This window comes from Leuresthes tenuis, unplaced genomic scaffold, assembly GCF_036924035.1.
Source record: "Leuresthes tenuis unplaced genomic scaffold, fLeuTen1.0.hap1 SCAF_3, whole genome shotgun sequence".
Lineage (NCBI taxonomy): Eukaryota > Metazoa > Chordata > Actinopteri > Atheriniformes > Atherinopsidae > Leuresthes > Leuresthes tenuis.
Window position 1 is genome coordinate 12296849 of NW_027325357.1, and position 21478 is coordinate 12318326.

The following is a 21478-nucleotide window of genomic DNA, read 5'->3' on the forward strand; positions in this document are numbered from 1 at the left end:
CGTGCAACGTGCACGGCTCAACATGCACAGCCCCATAGCAACAGCGTCAAGTAGCGAATAGAAAGCTCAAATACTGTCTCTAGGACCCGGGTTAAAGCGCTGCAGGAAGCACCGCGAACACGTCACGACGTGAGTGGCTGTTGCCGAGTAGTTCAGCATACTTTCGCTACACCCCTCCCTCTCCAGCCCGGCCGTCTGTTTATTTTGTCAGTCCCGTTGTCTGGGTTGTAGTCATTATAAAACACTGTTTACAACCCCACAATTTGGGTTTGCATTATATTTCAGCTTTGCAGCATGGGCTAGCAACGATGGTCCCTCCTTTTCCAACTGATTGATTACTTACACCTTTATATGCGTTTAAAAAAGTCCGCATAAGATAAACAGTATGTTAGAAATAAGATACATAATTAATCTTCGGTTAAGTTGTCCTGTTTCATACTATTTATGCCCTGAGCTGACAGTGTAAACACGTGCTCCAACTGTCTGTCCATGTGGATCAGCTTTTGGATGAGGTTTACGCCTCACTGGTTGATTTGGAGATGTTAGTTGTCACACTTTTGCTGCAATATCATATTTCCTGCTGCCCAGTCTCATTAAATATGTTTGTGTCTTCCTGTAGTCATTATTTTTCACTGAAATGTCTGTCAGATCAACATAATTACCACTCAGTAGTGTCATGTGGGATGATTTTAAAAAAAAAACAAAAGCCAGTCTCACAATGGTCACATAACTTTTAAAAAGATAGGACAAAACATGACATTAAAAAATGTAAAAATGTTTTTTTTTGTTTTGAATATCAGCCGCAAACACAAGTGAAGAAACCCGATTTTACAGTGATAATGACTGAGTAAATCAAACGTGGACTTGCTCTTTGTCGTGCTGCCGCACTGATTTAATACAAGCTTTCTTTTTTAGAAATTTAACCAATAGTCCGCAATAACAAAATCAAGAAAAAGAGTGTGAGTGGTGAGAGTTGATGTCGTCTGCAACGATCTCTACAAAATCTAATCATGACCATTGATTTCTTTTGTTTTACAAGCTGGAAGAGTCGGGGGAATTTCCAGCCACAACACTATGCTCCCCTCTTTCTGTCCTATGCCCTTGGTCAAAGCTCCACACCCAGTTCCTCCCAACACACACACACACACACACACACTCACCAGCTGTCGGAATCCTTCCCCTCTCTGAACTGAGACCAACTGATACAGCTGTTAGCGAGTACTGGTCATACAGTAAATCCCTTTTTTTGTATCCTGAGTTGCCCTTTCTCATTGTGTTTCAACCCTTTCTTTGTGTCCCATGACATCCAGAGGAAAGTCAACCAAAAAAAACATCACTTCTTACATAGAATGTCATTTTAAGATTGAGACGGTGCTTTTAGATTAGAAGATATATAAATTTCTAACAGATTTTACTAATGGTGCTTTGTGTGAAAGCCTTACATTACCCGCCCATGCCAACGCCTGAGTGCTGCACATCTCTGGTGTGTGATGATGGCCATCGATCAACTTATTAGCCCTTTATTTCCACAGGAGCTTCCCCATCTGCCATCTCTTTTACAAGATGTTCAGCATTCACGTGAAGCAGCTCAGGAAGTTAAAAAAAAATGATTTTGTGGTAATTTTCTCACACGCATCTCGTCCTCATTGAGATTCCAGTGTTGGGAGCTTAGGAATAACTTTGCAGGAAATCTCATTAGTCTGTTAAACCTGTTTTAACCTTTGAGCCTCACCCATCTTTACCCTGTTTTCTCAGTCTTCCCTCTTTTCATTCGCCACAAGTCTCATTCTGCCCCACAACTGTGTGCCGTTCACCCTGCTTGCGTCCGCCCACCTCTTCTGCCCTTCGTTCTGCTTCACAACAGACTCCTCACCTGTCCGGACCCATTCAGGAAAATCTCACAAACGGATGCAGAGCGCCTTTGTGTGCTCCCTCTTCTCTGTAGCTTGTTTTTCCCTCTGATATCAGCTGTTATTCGTCTTTTCTTGCCTGCATTTTATTTCCAGTATTGTTGTGAGAAATTATTTGGAAGTGATGGTTGTTTTTTTGTTTTTTTCTTTCTATGTGGATGTAATATTAGTATTTTTAAATTTAAAATGTAAAAATCTCCACAGTGTGGCACAGCTTTTCTTTTTTTGAATACACATCATCAAAGACAACCATCAGTGTGTCAGAGAGATTAAAACATGAGGGAAAACAGGAATTAAAAAGACAAGACATTGTAGATCGTTCAACTTTAAAAGTCCGCCTGAACAGGTGGATTTACTGGCAGTGAAACACACACTCCAGATTTTGAGGCAACAGTTCCCCCCCCTCCTTTAATCCGTAGTTCAATACAACTAGAAACAAACATTCTGGACCCATCTGTGCTCCCAACGATGTTCCCCGTGCTCATCTGCTCTGTCCCAGAGTACTTAAATATTTTGTTTTTTCCAGAGGAGTAATATACTCATTCATAGCTGTACTTACACTGTTGAATCAAGATTGTTGCGGAAAAAAAATGCTCAAATTAATTTTTGTATTAATTTCTTCAGCTTTTTACAAAATGGCTTCTATTGTATTATTCTTTCATTGTCCATTTTTTCCCAAAACATGTCCTCTTGGCTTATAATTGAGGGAAAATGTGTCTTAACAGATGGGGCGGAGCTGCCCAATCTTCTGCACTCAAAATAGAAGGACAAATGCAGTATAATATAACATGATATACTATACATGGCATGTCTGTGCTCATCTGGGGCATTCCCTTCTAAGTTGGAGCTCTGGATCCAGTTCCCTGGAAGTTACACTGGATACGACTTGTCTGAGCAGACCGGTCGTCAGCTCCACCACATGTAGAGGAGACAAGAAAGCTCGAATCCACACTCCAGAAGAAGAGAACACATCGAAAGAAAGACGTTGCACCACACATGAAACAAAGACAAATCGAGAATAAGGTTCATCAGCATTTATTTCTCATTTAGTTCCAAATTAAAATAAATAAAAAAAAAGCTAAAATGAGACATTTTCACAAACCCAAACTTGTTCATATGCATTTTTATTGGGACCATCTGCATCTCATCAAACTATTAATCCTCTCCCCGCAGCTTGTCGTGGTGTTATTTAACCCCGTGCTGAAGTGTCTGGATGACTCACTCAGGATCACTAACCTGAGCCTTATCCTGCTGCTATCTGTTGGCCTTTGTCACTAATACCATCACCTGACTGCCAACATGAGCCAGCTTTTTGTTTTAATGCTTTTTCTAAACCCACTAATGCCAGAAGGATTTGAGACTGACCTCAAAAAGAGTGCTGCCTGATGATTTACTGCGAGAGAAATAAATAGAAAACATTTTTACCCGGGTTCCCTCTATTAAATAAGAGTATGTGTACATGTTGACAGAACTTTAAGTCCTTCATACTAATGAGACACATTTTTGAAATGCTGCATGGTGTGAAGACGGCAGAGACACAGAAGAACGGCTCCCAACTCAGCACAAACAAGATATTTTTCACTTCAAAGCTCTTAAAAGAAAAGCTTCAATATAAGCTCCATTCCACAGGCTACAGGGAGATTTTTGTCTTTTTGCATTCACCTCAAAATACGCCTGCTTGAGAATGTCACTTCAGTCACATTGAAAGGAATTTCAAGCTCATACATGAACTGAACCATTTGGACTTTTACATTTTAAGTGCTAAAATTAATTTTGACACGTGCATTCCGTTGGACAGAAATATGTGAAAGTGGTGGAATAATGTGCATTTATGGATTTTGATCGATTGTTCAGTTTGGTCTTCGAACACTTTCAGCCTCCGTTGAGGGTTTGACCTTTTTAACAGATGCTATGCTGCCACCCAGTGGTCATAAATAATTAAGACAAGAAAAAGGTTTTGATTCATTTTGATGGTGGAATTCAAAGGTTTTCTATATTTCAAAGCTTTAAAAGAAGTGTTTTACACATCAAAACAGCACAAAAATATTTTGCAGTGCTAACAGATCTTTCCAAGAAACTTGTTTAATGTTGTTAAAAACATTTATGATCTACTTAATCCTAATGGGAAATGCAAAAAGTTACCCCCCAAAGGTAGGTATCTGCTTAATTATTGTTTTTTTTTTTTTTTGGGGGGGGGTTGTGGGATTAAATATTGAAGAAAAAGAAAAAAAACAAACAAGAAAACCAAGAAAAAGAAGCCAAGCTTATCGCACTTTAATTTATTGATCAGCTTCCGTGACCACAGATGAACAATACAGTTGTAGGCAATGACAAAGCAGATTAAAAGTTTGTCTGTGGCATCTGGTCTCAGTCATAATAATATAGTTACAAGCGACTGAGTGTGAAGAAACAATAAGGTATACAGGCATATTTACAAGCTTTCCTTCCATGACACGACCCTGACGCCCGCACCAATTAGCTCCCGCTACAACAATAAAGGACAAAAGACCGTGATCTTTTTTTTTTTTTTTGCAAATCAAAGTGGGCAACATCTGTTTTTTGTGTCTGATCTTGCAACCCAAAGTTGTTGTAAATCAATCTGGCCAGTTTACAGTACAAATCCAGTTATTGTGTGAATCTCCAGAAGGAATAGAAGAATTTTATGTAATAATAACCAGTAATAATAAAAAAAACAAACCAGTCTAAAAACTTAATAAGCTCAACAGTGGACTGCAATCAGTGGCAGGTGTAGTGTGGACAAAGATGGCCGATAAAAGAGTTTGATGCAAGCGAAAGGAAGAGGAAACTTAGGTGGACATTTGAAGATAATTTGGTCTCCTTTTTTGTTATTCCATCTATTCAACTTTCTAACATTCCACTTAGTGAAAAAAGGTGGAAGTAGAGAGCGAGAGAGGGATGGCCAGAAAGGACAGCGTTAAACCCCAAACCCCTCCCATCTGAGCTCTCTAACCAGCTCTTAATTGTCCATGTTCTACACCTTCGTGTACCAACTGAACCAAACTCTGAAACCGCTTATTTAGAAAGTTTCTTCATCCTCTGATCGAGAGCGCTGAAGTTTTCTTCAATAGCCACAAGATTTTCCTTCATCGTCTGCTGGACCTGATGAAAAGGCAAAAAAAAAAGCAAGTTGAGGAAGACATGGAAGTCAGAGAACATAATTAGGTGTACAGGAAGGAGTTGGCAGCATTTGAAGAGGCAGGGAGAGAGAAGAGTCAGAAATCCTTGGAGTACTAAGAATATGCAGTATGTTCAGCTTGTTTCCTCATCAGGGAAAAAAAAGGAAATACGTGAGAAATCTGGTCAGAAAACGATTAGTGAACTGACCAAGGTTTTGAATGGAGACACTTTGTTTGCTGCTTTAGCGTTTCTTTTTCTTCTGAACAAAAATATTAGATGTAACATACTTCCAGGCTCTCAAACACGATGAGCCTCAAGGCCTTCATGAGCTTCTGCCAGAAAGACTTTGTTTTGTTGTTCAAACTGAACTAAACAGAGACAGAAGCCTGAAAATGCTGATGAATAAAAAGCCAGACGAGCAGAACTTTAACCGAATCAAGTGCTTGGAATCTGGCACCTGCATCTAAAAGTACTTTTTTTTGGTCATTTTCAAGTAAGAACATAAAATTAAATTTAAACTGGAGCATGCTCAGTTGAATCAGTACCCAACCGTTTAGTGTCATATCCATTCAGCAGCAGCAGCAACCTGCTCAATAACTTGTTTGTTACCTCATATATATCTCAACTGACTTATCTAAAAAGGATAGAATAAGAAGAAGATTAATACTACAACTAACAGTAATAATAGCCACGGCAACGACTTCACACAAATCTTATGGTTACATTTTCAAAAGGAATAAATAAAATTGCTATTGACAGCAATCACCATTGTTAACAAGGGCTTCATACTTAGTAAAAGAAGACTGACAGACATTAAAAGCATGGACCTGTCATATTTAATGACCCCGGAGACTCCTCACTTCAGAATGCTAAGTTCATGAAAGGAAAGGGGCAACTTCAAGGGGTTTTACATTTTTAACAAATACATGCTGCATTCAAAATAAGCCTTTGCATGTTACATAGGCATGTTCTGTCATTCTATCAAGAGGCAAAGCACAGGTTGATGATTAACTGAACCTAGATGAGACTTTGGAAAGCCTCGGTTCTCTTCATAGGGAACCGCACTTTGTTGGCTTGTTACTTTGAGCTCATAGGAGCTGCCTCTACACCACATTCTGTGGCGTATTAGAGGACACCTTTTATACTCCGTTATTCCACATACAGACAGAGGTCACTGTCAAGTGTTTGAGAAGGTCACAACCCCCCCCAATGCATCCAACATTTTCACTCCTGCGAGAAAAAACTCTTTCGCTTTAGAAAAATACAGCGATTTACGTTTTAGTGTCTCATGCGTGTTTGAAAGATTTAAGGCCAATATACGACTATAGGAAGCCACAGGGAGTCACACTGGGGCAGCAGAATCTCAGTTTGACACAAACAGAACCAAAACTACAAGCAAAATCTAACTCGAAGCCCTTCATAGATCTCTCAATCTTAGAAAATCGGTGCAATGTTGCCTGGAGTCTTATCTCTCTCTTTTTGAAGGAAGATCTGGCCTCCGGCGGAAAACTCCAGACTGCGCCACAGAAACTCGCAGGTATGCCATTACACTGCCATACCTTCACAGAGCAAACAGCGATTTTCCTGCTGTTCAACATATGGCATATTTAAATCTTAAGTGGCCAAATCTCCTCAAATCCAGCTTCATACTCCCAGCAGTGTTACAAATGGCTCATGTGCCCTCGTTTGTTTATCCTGGCTGGGAACTTCCTACCTGTGTTAGCAGAGTGTTATTGTCTTTTAGAGAGTTGTTGATCATCTGCTGGGTGGTGTCCAGGTGAGTCAACAGCTGGCCAAACTGCATGGCTGTGAGGAAAAAGGTCAAAGTAAAAAGGTAGGTGTAGAGAGCACAGGAATAAGATATCAACATGTATCCACTTTAAATAATGCAAAGGGACGACAGCAAATCTAATGCGAACGTGACGAGAAACCACTTGAAAGACTGAACCAGATATTGTGTATTATACGATACCCTTAATTAGTTAGATTAGTCATGATTAACCCAGCTGGCAAACTGGCAGATTGGTGCAAAGAGTGGCTGGGTGATATGTTACCTCTTTCAGCTCCGTGGAGAGGATTTTCAGTATAATCTACGAATGCCATGGTTCCACTTTCATATGCTAAATAATAAAAAGATGATAATGTGATGTATAATATACATCTCTTTCTCCTCAAGGGGGTGTTTAACAGTGTTGCAAGATTTGGTCTGATTTTGTTGCCATTTTAAGTCTTTCACAGATTGTTTTTTTTGTCCTTTGTTTTATTACAATGACATGGTTTAAGGTCGAGTCTATTCTCTGTTTTCATCTTTTCTCTCACTCAGGCGCTTCCACAGCAGACAAAAATCTTTCACTCTCCAGATGAGGTCTGAAACGTGATCCCAGTTCATACACAGATTTGTTCTGTGGTGACATCCTACAAATCTTGAATCTAAAATGCCTCACCGCACCCCCCCTTTAACCTACATACGTTCTCTCCTTGAACTCTCATGGGTTTTTTTCTCCAAGGTTCTTCTCCCCTCATAAAATAACAGAACCATCTCATTGTTATTGCCCTTACAGGGGTGAAATTGTCCCCTAATGCTATATTAGTCACAGCAGCAGAGCATAATTATTTCATGTTACAGAATCAACTCTTTCACTTCAACGAGTCAAGTCCATATTTTAAAGAGTTGCTGTAGGTGAATAGTCTCGGACTGCCACCCTGTGTGCTACCTTGCTCGTGGAGCTCCTTCACAGCGACAAGCCTGTGCACCACCTGAGGTATAGAAGTGGACACTGCATCCCACTTCTGCACCACGTCATACAGCTGCGACACCTGTCAGGTAGACGTAAAAAGAAACTAAATAAATGCATACTACCCATAAAAAAAATAAATCGATGATCACTGCAGCTTTGCTGTGACAAGTTTTCTATGCAGCCTACATTTCAGCAGTGAGAGGACGGGGTGTTTAATCCGTCTCATCTGCCACAAATACAGAAGTTAACCCTTACTATATTAAAACCTTACTGGTGGACACACTGCCTGTAATTCAAACTTTAATTCTTTCAGAGCATTTATTCACAACCTTCTTTCTTTTCTTTTTTCATTGCTGCTATTGTATTTTATGACTAGGAACATGGTCCCGCTAATGCTGCATTCAATTGCATTCCTTTATATAATCCAACATTAAAGCATCCTTGTGCACTTTCGACATTCTTCTTTTGTGAGGAAACATCTTCCTTTCAAGTATTCAAATACCACATTTCTTTCAAAGACCAAAACAGGAAGGTACTTTCACGAAACTGGTGTTATTCACCAGTCTGCCCTCTAATGGACCTCGCTTTAGATCAGTCAATTCCTCTCAAGGCCTCCCAGGTGCATGTGATGTGAATAACTGTCATTAATGGCTTAAAATGGACAAACTAATAAAATGAATCCGTCTGAGAATAACGTGACTGTCTAATAAGGATTCACCAGGTATGCAAGGCGGCACTCAAAAAACACTCAACACATGGAGATTCGCCTCAGTGGTTAGTCTAGCTGCTAGAAAAGCATAGATTATTTATAGTGGAGGTTTTCAAGTAAATCTCAAAATCTATCATATAAGCTCATGTAGAACATCTCAGCTCACACGGTTTCAGATGCTTCATTGAAAGTTTTTTTTAAACATACATTTCAGGTGCACATTATGTAGGAGTATTCATCTACAGAACGTACACGCATCTTCGATACTTTACTGCATTTATTTAGCACAGATGTGTGCAGGAGAATCACTAACCTTGTTTTGCGTTTCGGCATCTTCGATCGCTGCCTTGTGTTTGGCAATCTCATTCATCTTCCCAAGAACACTCTAAAGGGGAGGGACAAACGGTGATATCAAGAGTAATGTGGAACACATTATTATATTATTCATCCATTACAGAAACACATGGACTGTAATGTCTCACATGAAGGTTCTGAAACTGACAGCAACTCTCGCACAAAAAGAGATGAGGCTGAGCTTCAAGCCCGCTTTTCAAAAAGAGTCATCATCATTGGCGACTATGGTCCAACACAGCTTGCAGTATAGCGTGTGATGACATCTGTTGCTGTAGTGACATGCATGTCCTCTGGGATATTGAGGTGTTCTGGCCCTTTAAGTTACAGCCCTCAAAGCGCTGATGATAAACCTTTAGCAGGTGTACTCGTAATGTTTAATTAATCTTTGACTTGATCGTTTATAGGAAAAAGGCTCTGCTAACCCTGGTTTGTGCCCTGTAAAATAATCACCTGCAGTCTTGCCTCCACTTGATCGAGGGTAGCAGAGTCCAGTGCGCTGACCCGTGCCTGCAGCAGCTCTATGGTGTCCTGACACAAAGAAGCACACAAGTTACTGTATGTAGAAGGCTGAAGCCAGTCCTTTGTGTTCTTGCTCCTACTATTGACAGAAACTGATGTAATCTTTGAAGTGTGACCCAGTTCTCTGGCTGCACATCACACAGTTACAAACTTCACACAAGCCATCTTACCATCAAACTGACTCCTTGTACGCCAGCATTCAGAGGTCCCTGCAATGGAAACACAAAGAGAGAAAATACATTTCACAAAAGACAAAATTGAGCCTGACTTATAATTAACTCAGTAAAGGGGAATAGCAAATTCTTTTTGGACAGTTAAGACAAGGGGCATGGGCTAAAATGATGCTGATGTGACAGAGCGAAGCAGATACACGTACAAAGTGTGAATGAGAGACAAAGGCATTTGAGAGAACGTGTGCGGGTAAAGACTGTGACTGTGTACCTGCTTGTCTGATCCTGAGCCAACAGCCATCTCCAACTCAGCAAGACGCTTCTCCAATTCTGCCATCTACAGGGATGGAAAAGGCAACACATGGCTGGCAGAGGCAACAACATCCCGCATGACAAACACACACACACACACTTCCCTTCCTATCTTTTGTCCTGTTAATTGCCATCAAATATTCTGACATTCCTCTCATGAGAGTGGAAACAAAGTACATCGGGGAGCTCATATGACCGAAATGTTTGCTCAATTTCTGAGTGCATTCATGCAGCCACTTGACTCTGCTGTCTCCACCTCCCTTTCCACTTTACCTTGGCAGATTCATTGAATTTTTCCTGCTCTGGTCTGCTGTGTAACTCATAGAGTACCACTCCATCTGGGCCCTTTGTTGAAGCAGTCGGTTTGCCGTCTCCTGCTGGGCAGCCACGGCTGCCTTTAGCCACCTCCAGCTGGGTGAGCAGACGCCTGCGGGAAGGAGGGAAAGGAAGACACAGAGGGATTAAACATATTGTTTGATAAGGCTATCAGCCCAATCTCTTTAGGCACAGTTTAAAGCAGCAAGTGAAGGTGAGCTTGAATCGCTCTTTTTCATCATCATTTTATTTTTCCCTCACATTTGGATGTCACCTGGGAGGATTTTACTATAAAAGAGGAAAATCAGCAATAAGTAGTTTGTGACATATGAAACAAATAACATTTTGAGAGGAGACACTACAACCACATATATTAATACTTTGAATCTCATTAGCAACTTTAAAAGCAGACATAAAGACGAGTATAACCGTTACCTAAACAGAAAAATAAACTACATATCATGAAAAAAAAAAAACAACTAATCACTGGTGAGACCCACTTGGTAATGAAAGAGTTGAGAAATTTTTTTTAAAATCCACACTGAAAACACCAAAGCTCTTACAAGGTAATGGAGCTCACTGCATTTGTTGACCAACCTTTCTCCTGACGGAGGAGATGGGAATTCGATACCTAATTAACTACATGGAGCCCTGTTACACACTGCCCAGTTGTCATCATTCTCCCTGAAATCTAAAACATCGTGACCTCACACATTCACCAGTTACTGGCTGCGGACACCCTGCAATGATTTTTACCACTGATTTATGGGAGATTGGATACTTGCCTAGTTAGAATGTATCGCTTAACGGCTAAGTGGATTGACTAAGATTTTAAACTTGATAAAGGTGGTGTGACACTCCCTGAAATTCACTGGCTCTCACTCAGCATCAGCCCAGAGTTCTTGGAGATCATATTTGAAACAGGGGAAAGCAGAATACTCCGCAGTTGACACTGTCGTGACAGCTGCCACTAAAATAACAGCTATGACAGCATTTTTGACAAATTTGGGCTACATGGCACAGACCCCCCAGCTGTGTGTCCATGATGTCATTCTCAGCCAGCGCAGCAGTCCAAAAAACAGAAGGGGAGCTGGAGCTCAGCAGTTAGAGTCAGCGTCTTTCAGTCATAAAACTGAACTTCCCCCATTTCACACAAGATACCGAACCTCACTCCGCTGTCCCCCCAAATGTGTTCCTCACTTGGAAAAAAAACAACAAAAAAAGGGGGTCTGCAAATTTAATGTAACATAAATATAAAATAATCTGATGTCATAAACATTAATTCCTAGTCACCTGCAGGTTGTGCAGATCCAGCCTACAGCATGATGTGAAGGAGGAATGATACATTCTATAGTTGGAAAGCCAGCTTAAAAGCACACACATTCTACATCTGCTGAAGACTAAGACCTGCCCACAAGCCTCACTACGCATAACTGAGGGATATTACTGACTAAAGAAGTAAGCCCACCAGATGTCTGCTGACAGGATTCTCTTGGTGTGAGCCCTGAGATGTCTTAACCGGGGAGGCTGACACAAACCGTGATGCTAATAATTACAAAAAGACAGTAGTTTTAGAGGCCGTACATAAACTATAAGCAAACTAACTGAAATTGAGACAGTTCCACTTTTCTGCACTGGATGGCAGATATATAGGGCCATGACCTGGACACCTACGAGCAACACAAGCAGTGCACCGAATGGACTGGTCTGCCGCCAATGCCAGAGATAAGAAGCGGTACAGAAACAGCTCAACGCTGACACATCAAGAGAGCATGAACAGAAAGGGCAAACTACACCGTTTTAAAAGATTCTGGAGGAAAATGGACCAGAAAGGACAAGGACAAGAGAATCACAATAACCGGATTGTTTCTTTGCAGAGGATCCAATTCCAAGGAACAAGCCCACACTTGGATATCGGGAGAAGAACAAGAAATGACAAATGGCAAACAAATACCTGTGAGCTGCTCGCACCAGCAGTGAGCAACTGTTCAGCTTTGTATCTCATATCATGGGTGAGAAGAGAAAGACGCTGACCTGATACAAAGCAGAAATCCTCATTTTTGTTAAAGTAACATAAACGTCTCACTTAGAAGTAAGAATTTAGTTGCTTTTCTAATTATGTTTTTAAGTTGTTCTTTTTTCACAAAAAGGATATTTATCATGTTAAACTGGTATATTAAAGATTGTTTAAGACCAATTAATTAAGATCAATTATATTTTGGCCATTCAAAGATGGCTTGATAAATGGCTAAAGTACTTCAAATTATTATAATTTTTAAATAACCCATATATCATCGTTTCCCTGGTATTACAGCAGGAATGAATGACAGAAACAGCTTCATTAACTTATTTTATTCATTCCCTTCTTTTACAACAGTATTCGCTCAGAATTTCAAGATTGGTGCAAGCGTTGGCCACAAACTGCTAAAGATGACAAGCTCACTGGGCAACAAGCGCTGTTGCAGATAACAGCAAATCTAGTTCACTTCCAGGTAATGCTACGGGTTTCTGAGGTGGTTTCTGTCTGAGCTTTTATGTTTTAGCCCTTTTCAAACATAAACACTGTAGATATTCTGGAGAATGTGCAGACAATCCGTTCCAGAGTTTATCCACAGTTGTTGTTCACGCAAGCATAACGCAGCGGGAAGAATTCTGCCGGAGATGTGCTCTCCCGGCTGTAAACGCAGGGAGAGACTGCAGGGAAACGGCAGGCTCGAGCACAGTGGAGGCGGCACATGATGCAGAAATGATTTTACGGAAATCCCCTTTTTCTTTACAACATGTTGAGAGGAGCAGAGGATATCAGTACTGCATGTATCTGCCGTTGTGGACAGTTTAGTCTTAGGCTGGCTGGAAAACCTCCACAGGAGGTCTAAATGAATGTTCCAGACCTTTGTGTTCTCACTTGCCACCCGTCTAGAATATCTCAGGACTGCAGTATTGTGTGAAAGTGGTTTTATGCCATAAAGCACTTTCTCCAAAGTTCTGATGTAGTTAGCATTTCACCGACTGATCAGCTGTTTGTGTTGCTGAAGAGGAAACACTGTCAGCACTCTCAAGAGATAATAATGAAAATACGTTTGAAAAAAAAGAAAAAGAAAAAAAAAGCGCCATGTTTTACTCTGCTTACGGGTGTTGTTTCTCATTAGCGATCACCGCAGCAACCAGTCTGCCTATAACAGACATGTAACTAACTCATCAGCCACTTTCTGATGACACTAAACAGTCAAAGCAGTTTGCTTTTAACCAGTTACAGGAACCATCAGTATTTTCTACTCTGCCACATTTCAACAGACCTCAGATATTCTTCACAATTCCATGTAAACACAGATATTGTCTTGGTACCGCCCCCTGAAACTCACCTGGCAAGAGCTCCATCTGGATCGGCGAGATTGATGTGTGCCTGTGGTCCCAGCAGAGAGTCTAGATGGGCAGACACCAGCTGCTGTTTGAGCTGCGCCGCCTGCTGGGCAAGCACCACCGGGGTGAGGCGCTCCTCTGCGTTACTTTCCTTTGCAGCAGCCTGGACGCAGAGAGACCCAAAGCCCATTTACATGACAGTAAACTGTGGCAAAAATTCAGCCTAAAACATTCCAAACTTTGACTCTGCTCTAATAAAATCCTAATTTCATAACTACAGCAGCATCTGACAAAACCACCATTCAAATAACATAATAAGACAACTTCTACGCAGTGAGCCCCACTTAAGAGTGCCCGTAACCATGACGACCAACATCTGATTTTACTTGAATTGTTCAAACGTTTCAAAGTTTTCGTTTCCAGTTTTTTAATTGCTTGCCCTGAATAAATGTTCTTTTGCCGGAGCCTTTATCTTTTTCCTGCATCTTTTCAGAGGTTGCAGAAGTTCTGACGCTGCTACTGTTATTCGAGCCGGACATCCAGCATTATGAGCGTAAGATTCAAGCTGAAAACTGCCAGAATTATCGTAAAACATTTACATTATCAGAGTTTATTTTTAATAGAATGTTCTACTGCTGTCAAAATACCATTTTGGGTATGTTATCGTACTAAAGGATGCTCTTCTTGGCAAGAGGAACCTTTCTGGACGGGTGCAGTTGGAGAATGTAATTTGCTTTAAATAGGTAATTCATAACTTTATATTGAGTAGCAGAGAAACTCCTTAATCATCCAGCAGCTAGGCTGCACAGTCTGCTATTACAATCTTATGATCTGCATGACCTCGAATCCACAGATACTTTAAAAACAAGAAAGAAAATATGCAAGGATGCAGCCTGAATTATAATTAAGCGTTGAAAGCAGAGAGCAGCAGAATGGTGCATTCATGTACATAACTTTGTTAGGCAAAAAAAGAAACTATTGGTTTACTTAAGCTACAGAGCCCACGTGAGACTGAACTTTGGATCAGATTTTCGGGTTTTTTACGTGGTTAAAAGTAGCTGAAAATACTGTGGAGGACAGTCCAAAGATGAAGGTCTTTGAATTTATGTTCAGACATCAAGATTAAGACCGGATAAAGACGCTCCTCCTTGCAGATTCTTTTGGCAAAAAAAGAGGTGTGAGTTTTGTTAGCAATCCACCTGGACGGCGTCCACCTCCTGAGTGAGTTCCTGGATCTCATTCACTAAGCGCTGATACTTCTGCTGGGGCGTCTCTTTTACTCCGCAGCCCTCTCCGAGCTAAACAGAGAAAAGAGAAGAGCGATGGTATGAATATTACACAAAAACAAGGTCTGTGTGCTCACTGACCGAGCAGCCCTGAGAAGAATGATCACACAAAACAACCATCGCTTCCACTTTGACTTTATGGGAAAATCTATGTAGCAAAGTGATACAAAAATAATGGATTCATTACCCACAAAATTGGATCACCTTCAAAAAGAATAAGTAGCGACGGGGTTTTTGCTCAACAGAATATACTCACAATTTCAAATTCTCCTGACTCGTAGCCAACTCTCCTGCTTTTACTGATTCTGTCCGAGAAGTCTGTGAAAACAGAGACAAACTGCTTTAAAAAGAGGTTGGGAAACACACAGTAAACACCACTGATGGAGAATGATCCCTACTGAATGATCACTGTGTTCGGTTTTTATGGCCAAAGAACCAACAAAGGGAGGCCGGGAAGTTTTCTGAAACGCAACAAAATCTTAAATCTGTCATTTGTTCATCGCTTAAACCTTTATCTAATAGACAAAAATACAAACTATGTGATTTTTTGTAAAGACATAAGTGTTATTTAGAAGATTTTGGACAAATTGAGCATGCAAAGGACGCCACACAAAAAAGACATGACATTTATATATTCAAAGCAATCTGGAACAAGCTACCATCTACACTGAATAATACAGTGCAAAGAGTCAGGGGCCCCAACAGCTTTGAGGGCCCCCTGAGGGTTTGTGGGAATGTGAAACTCTTATAAGGACAACACTTATGCAAGGGCTTTTTCTTTGGCTGCATTCACAATAAAGAAAAGACGCTGAAGTGATGTAACAGTCAGCTGGGAGGCTGTCCAAGAGTAAAAATCATGCCCCAATTCCTTTGTCGCATCTTGGCTCAATAAACGCTGGGCTTCACTGCTCTGCCATTCCTCTGTGTTTTGCTTAGGTTGCCACAAGCGAATGTTAAGGACAGACTTTTACAAGATGTGTATGAGCTTCGTTTGTCAAGGCAGGTTAGTTTTCTGGACTAATCACTGTGCAGCTGCTTTATAGACTGCTCCTTCTCTAAAGCACAAGCTAAAAAGACCCTATAAAAGATGGATGTTTACAATAATCAGCCACAGTTCCTGCAATGTAAACAAAAATAAATTGCCTCCAAAAGTTAAAAGACCCATTGGTCCAGAGGCGTATATTGGAATTTTTAAGATAAATATACAACCACTGAGGTGACATGTTTTTCTGGAAGGGGTGTTGTTGCTCTTGCAAGACAATTAAAGGCTTCCTGCAGCGTGGCTTCATAGACACAGAGTGTGCTGCACTTCAGAAATGTCTCATACTGACAATGTAGGCAGCATCCTTAAGAGGAGATCAGACGATGACGGCCACAAACTGTTGATCAGTAAATTATTGTATTCTTGTAGATTAGCATCCTCTGTTCCCAAATTATCAAAAACTAACTAAATGAAAGGGCGATGTACCACAAAAGTATATCAGTATATAATATTTCCTTTTCCCAACTATTTTCAGACTGCTTTCTGGCATTAAATTATAGATTTGTTTGTATTTTCTAAGGACAATGAAGTGAGTCAGTGAGGAAACTAAAAATAATTTCCTGTTAAAAAAAAAGGACTAAATCAATTCACTGTGTGCTATGAACTTTTCTGAAAATGTGGGTTGTAGCACCATCTAGGTTAATATGTTGCAACAACAAACTGACCGAGTCCCTTGGTGTTGACATGCTTGTCTTTGAACTTGTCATAGGCTGCATTGGGGTTGACCACAATCCTCTCCACGCTGTCACTGCAAAGCTCCTCCTGTCATTCAGACAAGGAAATAAAGTCAGATGAAAAGAGACAAAAAAAAAAAATCAAACAGCAAAGGTGAAAAAGACACTTGGCTTACTGAACCAGTGAGCCAAACTATCAAAGCTCAAGATACACTTCAAATAAGAAAAGGAAAAGCTATCATTGATCAATGCCCAAAAAAGTATTTTTAAAAGATTTGGAACTAATCAAGGTCGGATTACTTCAGAAATTTAAACCAATAATTGCAATGAATTATATAAAAAAAAAAAACTGGATTTGAGGTTGTCTTGGGGAAACTCATTTCAACATAATTTAGAGTAGCAGGCAAGAAATCAGTGAGAAAAATGATGGATGCCACAGCTCGAGTTTTACAGAGGTAATCTTATCACAACCTTTGGAAAGATTTTGTATTCGTCTTGTTCTACAATGGTAACACAGTGTTACATGAATGAAAGAGCTGGAGGTCACTCACTTTTTTCTAAATGACAGCTCTTTGATTAATGATACTGAAAGCACATAATGAGATGGATCATTCGATCACAACTTTCTAATGAGCAATAATGGTAAACTAAAGGCTATGGACAGGATTAAAACACCTGTGGCATACAGATTAATGAAAAGAGTGATCACACAAATTTGGATAAGATGACACACGAAACACAAAAAAGTTCCACAGACATTCGTAGGAGGAGGAAGAGGAGGAGAGTTAGCCAGGCTCTTACCAGCTCCTTGGGTTTCCAAAGAGAGTTAAAGAAAGTAATGGAAGAGGAGAGGGAGAGAAAAAAGCAGGGAGGGAGAGAGAGACAACACAGATTAATGTGGTTATCACATGCCATGCACACAACAGGAACGCTTGGCCAGGGTTGGGGGAAGATAAGAAAGAAAGCAGTGTTCTGAGAGTTGCAGCAAAAAACCCTGGAGACACTTTGTTCAGACAACTTATGTCTCCAGTTCTTTCCCTCTTCCCTCATTCAGGGTGGTAAGATGGTCCACTAACGCTACTGAGTTACTCTCATTTTTTAAACCATATTCAGATTGTGCACGAAGAGAATTGTTTTAAGAACAATCCACGAGAAAGAGTGACGGGCAACAGGTGGATTACGGGCGTCGAAGAGACGTGAGGACACAAAAGGACAGAGCCCCCCCCCCCAAAAAAATGCACTCAGTTACAGAGAAAGTTATCTAAAAGCTCATCTTAAGTCTATCAGTCAGACCAAACCAAAGCAGGAGAAGTTAAAGCCCCTGTGCATTGTGTGATTTTTGACTTTCTCAAACAAAACAAAACTACCAGACAGAATTTTGGTGACCAGAGAAAGTCTGAATTAAAAGAAAATTTAGGACCAAATTCAGTGTTACAGCGGCTACATCTCATATCGAGAAAGCAGTAAAGCAGCAAATTAGTACATGGAACAGAACTAAATGAGTCTGCACCTCAACAAAGAATTGTATACACTGAAATGTCCAAAAATCCATCACTGACCCGATCCATTTCATGTTTGAGCAGATATCAATCTGTTGCATCCCTAAATGATGTGGAACACACTGGCCAAAAGAACCAATGGCGAGGATTTTGGAGCAAAGTATCAGACATACTCCAGAAAATGGAGGCAAATTTAAAAAAAAAAATCAGCTTGTGGATCTATGGCACAGTAGTAAGTCTTGTGCAACTGACAGAGCCATAGTCAAAGCTTATTTTTTGTCTGACTACTTTTGCAAAACATGATTAAAACGAAGGTGGCTTACACAAGCTGACATATTTCTGCCTGCATTTTTTTTTTGTTTGTTTACAAAAAAAACAATGATTACAAGATATTTATGGAAGAATTATTGCATATTATTGTGTGTTGTGACTGGGATTTTAAAATATCCAACTTGCAAACTATGACATGCAATGAACCAGCGACAATTTATCACACAGTGCAAAGAAGACTTTAGAAAGTTCAGTTAGTCAAAACATTAAGGTTAGCCAAGAAGCAATTGTTAGAGTTTGACAACAGGTTAAACAGATAAATCATTTTCTCTCGTGTTAAAGTTTCTCACACATACACACACACACAGTGAGTCAGTGCTACTGAGTACCTATCATCATCAATATTCTCTTGAAATGTGTAAATGAGCAACACCAAAAGAAAATTTTTATTCAATTATCTTTGCTTAAAAATAATCAAAATGGAGAAGAAAAAAAGCACCACGCCATCAACCTGGTTCTCATCTCATCCAAATCAATAGAAGTGAAAAAAGGTAGATTTGAGATTGAAAAGGGTAACAAAAATAACATGCACAAAATATATATTAAGCTCTCTGAGAGAAATATGGATCCAGTCTTACTTGTACAAACTAGGGTCCCAGGAAGGGTGAGGAAGAGTCAAAACAATGGCAAGGGAATGGGAAGAATGAACGGAAATGCTAGTTAGGATTCACTTGGCTGGTCAGTAAACAGCCTAGACATGTTAAAGTGCAAAAACAGACCATCACCCCCTCAACTGCAAACGGGGTGCTCACCAGTAAATTTAAAATTTTTGCAAATTCATTTACACTTGATGACAATGAGACGACATTTCTGAGTCATAAGATCACCACCATGGCTTAAACACACATTGTTTTGTTTCTGAATACTTTTAGATAGTGTTTGGTGAAAACTTCACAACAATTTCTAAAGCCTTATTAACTATTATGCACATGACTCTTGCTTCCACCTCAGTAAAATGTGTTGTGTTGTAAAATGTGAGGAATATTCAGAGGACGTATTAAGCTTATCATGTTACTCTTCAAACACGGACAAAATAGCAATTATTGAAACAGTTTAACGACGTTTTTCATCCATCTTTAGGAATCACAACAGAACTAAGTTAATAACTGTAATTTCAAAAGCAATTATTAGTAGCACAGTAATTACGTGAATGACTAATAGAGAAGCCAAGTAAACAAATCACGATAATGGAATCATCTCTTCATCGTCTCTTAAAAAAAGGTGTAAATACTCGTTAGCTCGTTAGCTAGCAGCTACATAAACGTTAGAAAATCTACAAACAGTGTACACAAAACGTCTACTTACCGACTCAAATTGAGCCTGGTCATCCTCTGGAAGGTCACCGGTCTCGTACACGTCCGGCTCGTTGAATGCCTATTGAAACAGTAAATGAAATATTGAGTTGTCCCGTTTAGTTCTGCTAGCCTGGCCAACGCCCCGGCCCATTCAACAACACGAAGCTGCTAACACTTGCTCTGTTGTATGATTGCATCTAAAGACACTGCATTAATAAAAAAAACATAGTTATCTGCGCTAAATGTATAGTGTTAGCAAACAATAGACAGATAAGTCAATATCACTGATGTTAGCTAACGGTACTATCACCGCTTGGAGCTAGCACTGCCACATAGCAGTTTAGCGATATGTCTGCTAGCTTTAGCCACTTACAATTCCTGGTAAGTTTGCGTATTTAGGATCAGCCATTGTCAACAGGGAGCAAAAAATTTACCAACAAAACACAACTGAATATAATAACAACCCTTAAAACGCTTGAATTATTGTAGTACTAGGTGGGACTGTGACAAAAGCTAACGATGAATGAGCCAGCAGTCTCTCAGCCGGCGGAGCTTTGCACAGGTTGATGCGGTCACTTGCTTGAGTTTACAGCGCGTGCGCTCGGTTTACTTCACTCAATACGGAGAGGCGGTGCTATGTTTGCCGCTTCAGGTAGAGGTAGTGTGACGGCCTAAAACTTACTATAAAACAAACATCCCTGAGAACGGAGAGCGTCACGACGCACAAATTCCGTTTATCCAATTGGATTTAAAGGTGCCCCTTTGTTTTTACTATATCTTGTGTTTTTATGTAATTATCTTGCATTTTCAAACGCAGTTTCTCATTTGTTGTTGAACTGATATTATCTTCACAAACTAATCAGCATTAATAAAACCGGTTGGTATCAGAGTCGTCACATGATGGCGCCAAAGGTACGAGTAAGCTACTTAATCAATAGGGGAAAGATCGTCAATAAGAAAGATAATTCACTCCACGGCGAGATTAACCATCCCTAATGTTGTTCAGCGTTTCAGAAATAAGTGCTGAAATGAGATGTTTTGCATTATTTTGATTTACCACAACACACAATGTATCAAAGTCATTGTAAGGAAAATAATAATAAAGTATCCTCCTTCTATCTGCTGACAGAAAAAAGACATCTGGAAAATTATCTAAAATGTTTCGAGCAATCAACCTTGAAAAACGATCTCTGAGTCTACTCTGGAGAGTCGGTGCTTTCGTAAAGGAATAGTGGCAGACACAAAAAATAGCTACAAAGATAAAGACAAATAAATGAAGAAAACCCACTTATGACATTTTCAAAGCATCATTGCTTCACTTTAAGTTGCTTTAAATAATCCAAAAATACTGCAAATTTTTTTATGTCACCAAAACTGGAGCCACTGCTGTGTTATACTAACTTGGTAGCTGTGTCTCTAAATAGTTCAAAATCCCTCCTTCCATATTTTACAGTTAGTGAATGAGTGGTTTAAAAACAATCCAGCTGCCCTATTTTGTATAAAAGATTTCGTTACTCATCGTGATGGGTAATAAGCTTGTGAAAACAGCTTTTGTGTAGCCTGTAAAATTATACTTTATTAAACCAGAAAAAATCATCCCTGATGAGGATCTCAGATTCGGCTTGAATTTGGAGAATCGTCCGTTTTTTTCTTTTTAAGAAACTGTTAAAGGAAATTGTAAAAAAAATAAAATAAAATAGAACTCCACCTACAGACATCCACCCTGTAAACTTTGCCACAGGTTGGTTAACTTCACAGCAATACACTGCGCTGTCCCTTTCTGTCTCTAGTGGAACAATGATAGAGGACTTGGTTCTCACGTGACCA

The 21478-nt window shown here is 40.0% G+C and overlaps 1 protein-coding gene across 1 annotated transcript; it reads right to left on the reverse strand.

Moving 5' to 3' along the window:
* Positions 1-4174: 4174 nt before the first annotated feature.
* dctn2 (dynactin 2 (p50)) lies at positions 4175-20253 on the reverse strand. Its single transcript, XM_072381830.1, has 14 exons — positions 20025-20253; positions 19662-19730; positions 16519-16615; positions 15068-15129; positions 14725-14823; positions 13528-13688; positions 10124-10277; positions 9810-9875; positions 9539-9577; positions 9300-9377; positions 8809-8880; positions 7763-7865; positions 6763-6854; positions 4175-5030 (listed from the first exon to the last, which is right to left on the reverse strand). The coding sequence occupies exons 1-14, from the start codon at positions 20058-20060 to the stop codon at positions 4944-4946; spliced, it is 1215 nt and encodes a 404-aa protein (XP_072237931.1). The 5' UTR covers positions 20061-20253; the 3' UTR covers positions 4175-4943.
* Positions 20254-21478: the final 1225 nt, after the last annotated feature.